The 6,732-nt window shown below is 40.5% G+C and overlaps 1 protein-coding gene across 1 annotated transcript; it reads right to left on the bottom strand.

The window, feature by feature from the left end:
• Positions 1–221: 221 nt before the first annotated feature.
• Positions 222–851, bottom strand: LOC127869935 (uncharacterized). Its single transcript, XM_052412593.1, has one exon. It carries the CDS (start codon positions 849–851, stop codon positions 222–224), a length of 630 nt encoding a protein of 209 aa, XP_052268553.1.
• Between the last annotated feature and the right edge of the window lie 5,881 nt (positions 852–6,732).

A 6,732-nucleotide genomic window follows, 5' to 3' on the forward strand; every position in this document is an offset into this window, starting at 1 on the left:
CACGTACGCTTTACCAAGTACATGTACCTTTTTAATACATTTTTGGTGAGACCGATCAATCTTTCCCACCAACCCCCAAACCAAGGAGCTCTTGTAGGGATGAATTTCAATTCAATTAATCGGTTGTTGAATTCATCACGAACCACCGCAGATTCACACGAATCATTTAAATGTCTAGCAGCAGCCGTGAATGTCGTGCCGTTATCAGACATCATAATTTTTTATGTTGATTTGCGACTACAGAAGCGCCTAAATGCAAACAGGAATGACTCCGCCGACAGATCTGGTACCAGTTCCAAATGAACGGCTATCGTACTGGCGCAGGTAAACAGACATATGTATCTTTTAATGTCATTTCCGTTATTGTCACGTACACTAAGAGCTCCGGAATAGTCAACACCTGTATAGGTGAACGTGGCTACGTCTGACAATCTTGTCTTCGGTAATGGAGGAGGGTCTGGTGCTTTGTATGGTCTACCAGAAACCTCTCTGCAGGTCTCGCACTTTCGTAATACCGAACGAACGCATGGACGTATAGCTGGTATCAAGTATTTTCCTCTCAAAAGTGTTATAGTTGAGCTGGGTCCGGCATGGTGTAACCTCTCATGGGCGTCTTTGACTACATGGTGCGTGAATGCATGCTTTGCCGACAGCAAAATCGGAAGTTTCGCCTCTTCTTCTAAGGCTGCATTATGAATGCGTCCACCACAGCGAACCACATTGTCCTTCATGAAAAGCTTAAGCTGTTTAACAGGCGGCGATACCTTCTTGTTATCTGTTAAACGCTGGATTTCTTCAGGATATGATGTCATCTGGCAGGTTCGAATGCATACTGTTTCAGCTTCAGTCATTTCTTGAATGGTTAGCTCTATGCTTGCAGGTTTTCGTCCATTGCGAAAATCATGAATAAATCGCAGAACATAGGCAGTCACTCTGATAAGTTTCTGAAACGAACTGAATCTTTTTATGTCAATAAATTCTTGCGAATTATTTGTTACCGTTACTGTTACCACATTAACCATGTCACTCGTCTGTTGCCATATCGACCAAGAATCGGGTGTAGAAAGCCACGTCGTTCCTTTGAACCACAGTGCACTAAATTGGAGTTGTAATGCTGATAACCCTCGTGTCAATAAATCGGCGGGATTTTCATGAGTCGGGAAATACCTCCACTTACGGTTCTGAGTCAAACTTTGGATTTCTGTCAGTCTGTTCTGAACAAATCGTGGTAGCGTTTTCTTTGATACTAGCCAGTGCAAAACGATCTGGCTATCAGACCACAGGTACACATCGGAGAGGCCTGTCTGTTGTATGATATGTTGGCACAGACGGGCACCTGTCACTGCCGTCATCAACTCCAATCTCGGTATATTTAACTTTTTCAACGGAGCGACGCGATATTTTGACATCATCAGCGTGGTCTAGAAACCCCTGGAAATGTATGCTACCGCGCCGTATGACGACATGCTGGCATCACAGAATACGTGAAGTTTTGTTTCATCAATGACGTCATGGTTGCCATGGAAATAGCTACGTCGGAAATTGATTTTGACTGAAAAGTTCAGGTCCGACGCAACATTACGCCATTTGTCTTGTACATCAATTGGTAATGGGCTGTCACAATCGAATTTATGTTGCAACAATTCTTGAAGAATAATCCTCGCACTCACTGTAATAGCACTCAGCAATCCGAGTGGATCAAATACTCGTGAGATTTGTTGTAAAATTGCACGTTTGGTAATCACACCGTTTGTTTCAATCTGTCTTTCCGCAAACGTCAATGTATCTTCTTTACAGATCCATTGTATTCCAAGAATTTTTGTACAAGTGTCCGTGTCTAGCAATTTCTCTTCAGATGCCTTAGCGCGAAGTTGTTCACTATTTGAGTTCCAAGCACGTAGATTGAAACCTGCCGCTGATATCAGTGTTCTTGAAGTTGAATAAAACTGAAGAAGACCTTGTTCATTAGAGAAACTTGATAACACCTTGTCAACGTACAAATCTCTTTTCAAATAATTGGTCAACCATTCACTACTGTTTAGTTCAAGATGTTTACAAATTGTGGCACTTAACATGAATGGCGAGCATGTTGCACCAAACACAACAGTCCTGAATCTATATGTGATCAGTAGACTGCACGGGTCACTCGGGTCACTAAACCACAGGAAGCGCGTGACGTATCTGTCAGAATCATGAAGACCAATTTGTAAAAACGCCTTCTCGATACCAGTGGCTACCGCATATCTGTGCATCCTGAATCGTAGAAGAATCCCCGTAAGGTCATTCCATTCAGGTAGGGCGGACATGAGACAGTCATGAGACAGTCGTTGAGGATTGGTTGGTCAGGGGATTGGCGACAACTGCAGTTATATACGATACGTATAGGTGTAGTAATCGAGTCCATTTTCACTCCATGATGTGGAATGTCATGCACTGTGTGTACGTCTTCTTGTTGGCCTACTTTCTCAATGACACCTCCTTTTAGCTTATCTGCGATTATCTCTCCATACGTCTTTAACACTTCCGGTTCTTGAGATAATCGGCGTATGGCAGCCTCTGTCCGTCTATTGCATATATCATAGTTGGCTGGTAGAGTTGGGTGGTAATCTCTTCATGGTAATTTTGCCACATACCGACCATCTTCGAATAAAATGACTTTGCTCATGTATTCTTGATGGTTACCGGAAGTACCGTCTGTTGACTCTTCTGAAGATACTCAAGCTTCCAAAACTTCTCCATTTCAAATGTACTTGATGGAGCGCTGATGACATGCTTCATGTGTAGGTCAGTGGTTCGATCTCATGATACCGGAAGTGGTCCCGACAACAAATAACCAATCTTTGATTTCATCGCTGTTGGTCCGTTGCCTCTGATAACTCGGTCTTCAACTATTTCCCAATAATAATCCGCACCAACCAGAAGCGAAATTTCAAATGAATCGTTGCTGTGTTCGGTGAACGGGTGGACTAATTTCAGACCTCTCAGATACTCCAAATTACGTTTTTCTGTGGGAATGTTCTGTAATGGAACTGCTATCGTTTGCACTACAAGAACTTCCAGTTTTATCAAATCCATCGTCTCGCTTTTCAGATACATCTTGCTTGTAGGTATGGGCCGAACCTGGTGTGACATTCCAACACAGGAAGCCAGAGAAATTGTATCATGGCCGGTAACAGGGAGATGTAGAACCCTCGCGAGGTCCTCTGTAATAAAGGATCGCTGTGCACCCTCGTTAAGTAAAATGTTGGCGGAAGAACTATGAATTTGAGATAGAACGTCGGCTACAACAGTCTTCAATAAAACGTTTGTTATATAATGGGAGGCAGTGTGTAAGATTGCACTGTTGGTCATAGCCGACTTGAAAGGAATGGCTTCCGAGTTCATGGAAGAAGCGGGTGTCGTCTTCTTTGTGCAAATGTTGCTGTGGTGTTTACTTTCACTTTTACGACATCGAAATTCAGATTTACATTCCGAAAGAACATTTTATGGTGGTTCAGGCAATTGAAACACAAGTGTTTGCTTTTCACAATGTCAATTCTCTGGTTAATGTCTATAATCTTGTTGCAAACCTGGGGTTGATGATATTCACTACAAAATGGACATATCAGCGGTTTGACCTTACTTTTCATGGGACGGCTTACCTCCCCTTTTGATGCTGTGGGGAATGAGGCAGTCGGGAGATGAAAGTCTTGATTGTTGCTATAGCCGGCGTCTATGATTCTGATTTCCCGCCCGATGGCCACACGTAGCCCCTGAAGCTGCCACTTGTTTTCTACGTGGTTCCTGATAAGATTGCGTCGCACATCCGGTGGGAGCTTCTAATAATAATGTCATGAAGTTATCAATGATTTTGTGCGTCTGCCCGTAGCGTTCCCGCAATAGTTCGATCGCACTCTGGTAGTTTCTGCCTGTCAACGGAAATCCACCGATTGCCATAGCTGCGCTCCCTTCGATTAAAGATCGAAGATAAGAAAACTTCCGTACATCCGTAAGTGTTGGGTTCTGGTGCACTGCTGAGTCAAATGAGTCCAAAAATGTTTGCAACTTGCTTATGTTACCACTGAAAGTAGGCAATGTCAGTTTCGGGAGTTTCGTAGACGCAGTAATGTTATTCGCTCTATTAGAAGTTTGAGTTGGAACGCATTCTATGAAAGATTCTTCTGCATGTTGCGTTGAATGTCGTACTTCGCCCGTCGTGAAATGATTTTGTTTTTCATCTCTTTGTTCAAATGTTGTCTCACGTAATTTCTTGATTTTTTCTTTATATCTGTGTATGCTTATTACAAGTTCAATGAAATACTCCTCACTGTCGAATAGTTCAGTTTCTATATCTCCGAGGTCGGCATGATTGATGATCTTTATATTCAATCATCTGATCGTATGTGCTTTTTCTTGAATGATGTCCAGTAGTTTCTGCGACTCGGAGGTTGAAGAAATGTCTTCGAGTGTCTCAAATTGTTTCGCTAATAATACATACCTTATTATTTATAGTAACAAAATTGTACAGTTGTTCATGCCATTATCACCACTGCTGGGTCATTATAAATATTCGGCTCTAGGGCCGATTATTTATAGTCGGCCCTCAGAATGAGTGCGCGTGACGTTCAACTGGAAACAATGGCGTCCACATTCAGTCTTAGCCACACATCAACGAAATAACCAATCATAATTAATTCGATTGATTATGATGCCTCTATTTGAGCTTTAACAGGATTCACCAAACAACAAAATTTAAAAGTAAAAGACACACTAACCTCTATGACCACCGATGCTTAGACCAATAATAATAAAATAACAACGATGTGCAATCCGTCTTCTGTTATTCTATCCCTTTATCTATATTTATGTTGAATCACACCTTTTTAAACAAATGTAGCAAATGCTAACCACTGTCACCAAAACACGATTTACAAAATCGAATGACTTATCGGAGCGATTACAAGAATTTTATCAAAGCTTCCAATGCATGACAAATGCACAATCCGAAATAAGTTTTTGTTTTCGTTCGATGCTTCAAAAATATTTAATATTAATTTATTATAAACCTTTTACGTCCGAATAGCTAAAACAGGTTTATTCGTCAAAGAAATTACGTCACAGAAATACGTCATAAATTGCGAAATCAATTGAATGAAAATAAAAGTACGGAAAGCTGGTTTTGTAATAAATTTTAGAGAAAGAACAGAACAAAAATAAACAAAACAAAGTAAGATATATATTAAAGACGTTAATACACGGCTGAGCCGGGCCGGGTCGGGTAGTGATAAGCAGCCCCAGGTCGCAAACAGCCCTCGGGCCACTATACTCCCTGTCGGCCGATTATCACTGCCCGGCCCGGTTCAGTCACGTATTATCCTCTAATTATTCGACACTGAGCTGCACGCAACGAAATGAGTTTGTTGAGTTGCATTTTTCTTCTAGTCACGGCACCAAACTGTTGCGTTCAATCGTAAAGTGTTAATAAACTACGAAAAAAGTTGCGTTTGGTTCGACCTTTAAACATCATTTGATGCAAAAGTACATCGAACACAATTCTAACATATTCGTAAGACAAACGATTATAACTTCACTCTTTTAGATTTATTTTGAAACACTGTATCATATTAAAACTTTTACGAATGTTTTCAATAGCAAGTAATTAAATAAGCATATATATGATAATAAGTGGCTTATTCGTTGCTTGACTAAATCATTATTTTCACAAAGAATTCCATATATTCAAAACAAAATATGAAGGTACAAAAGAGCAATAATACACTCTAAGCCATGATTTTTGAAAGAAAGAACGGTCTGCTTATTGACATGATTCAATGTTTTACTTGTTAAAGCCTGACTGGTGCATTGGAAGCCTGACTGGTGCATTGGAAGCCTGACTGGTGCATTGGAAGCCTGACTGGTGCATTGGAAGCCTGACTGGTGCATTGGAAGCCTGACTGGTGCATTGGAAGCCTGACTGGTGCATTGGAAGCGCGTTAGATTTTGCTCCTTAAGGTCCTGGGTTCGTATCCTAGTTGCTAAAACCATTTTTATTGACCTTTTTTATATCATAATTATTTTATTATGATTCCAAATGCCATAGCTTTTAACTAAAATATTTGAGCCTGCCTCTGTTAAAAGGGGGTTTCATGCACGTGCGTCAAGTGTCTTCCCAGATTCATGGACGACACTTTCTGCCTTAACTGGATATATGCTAAGAAGAGACTGTCTTTACACAGAAAATATCATTAAAGCGAAAAGTGTCGTCCCTGATTATCCTTTTCCGAGTGCACAGGCTAATCTGCGACGACACTTTACGCACATGCATTAAACCCATTTTCACAGAGCACGGCCCATTTACTACAGTTTCCAATAAAGAAAAGGAATAAGGTGAGATCATAAGTGCCCTGCAGACAAAATTATACTTAGTTATACGTTGTGCCCCACTATTTGAATTAGGTCTTCTTTATAAACAAACAGGACACGAAGCGACACAAAGACTCGCCTGTTGAGAAAAACTTGTTGAAAGAATTTGATAACCTGTTGATTGTTAACGCGTTTTATCAACATTTCTATGTCCTATGTACCTTTAATTCAAAACAATATCAACTACACTCCAAGAAATAAATAAACGATAACGCGTAATTTTCATTCATAAAATATATGAAAGCTATCGACATTGTATCAAGCGTTCTCCCTTTTTGAAACACACACATACACACACCATTAAATGAAGAGATTGAAGATCAAGTAGTT

The sequence above is a fragment of the Dreissena polymorpha genome, chromosome 2 (genome assembly GCF_020536995.1).
Source record: "Dreissena polymorpha isolate Duluth1 chromosome 2, UMN_Dpol_1.0, whole genome shotgun sequence".
Taxonomy (NCBI): domain Eukaryota; kingdom Metazoa; phylum Mollusca; class Bivalvia; order Myida; family Dreissenidae; genus Dreissena; species Dreissena polymorpha.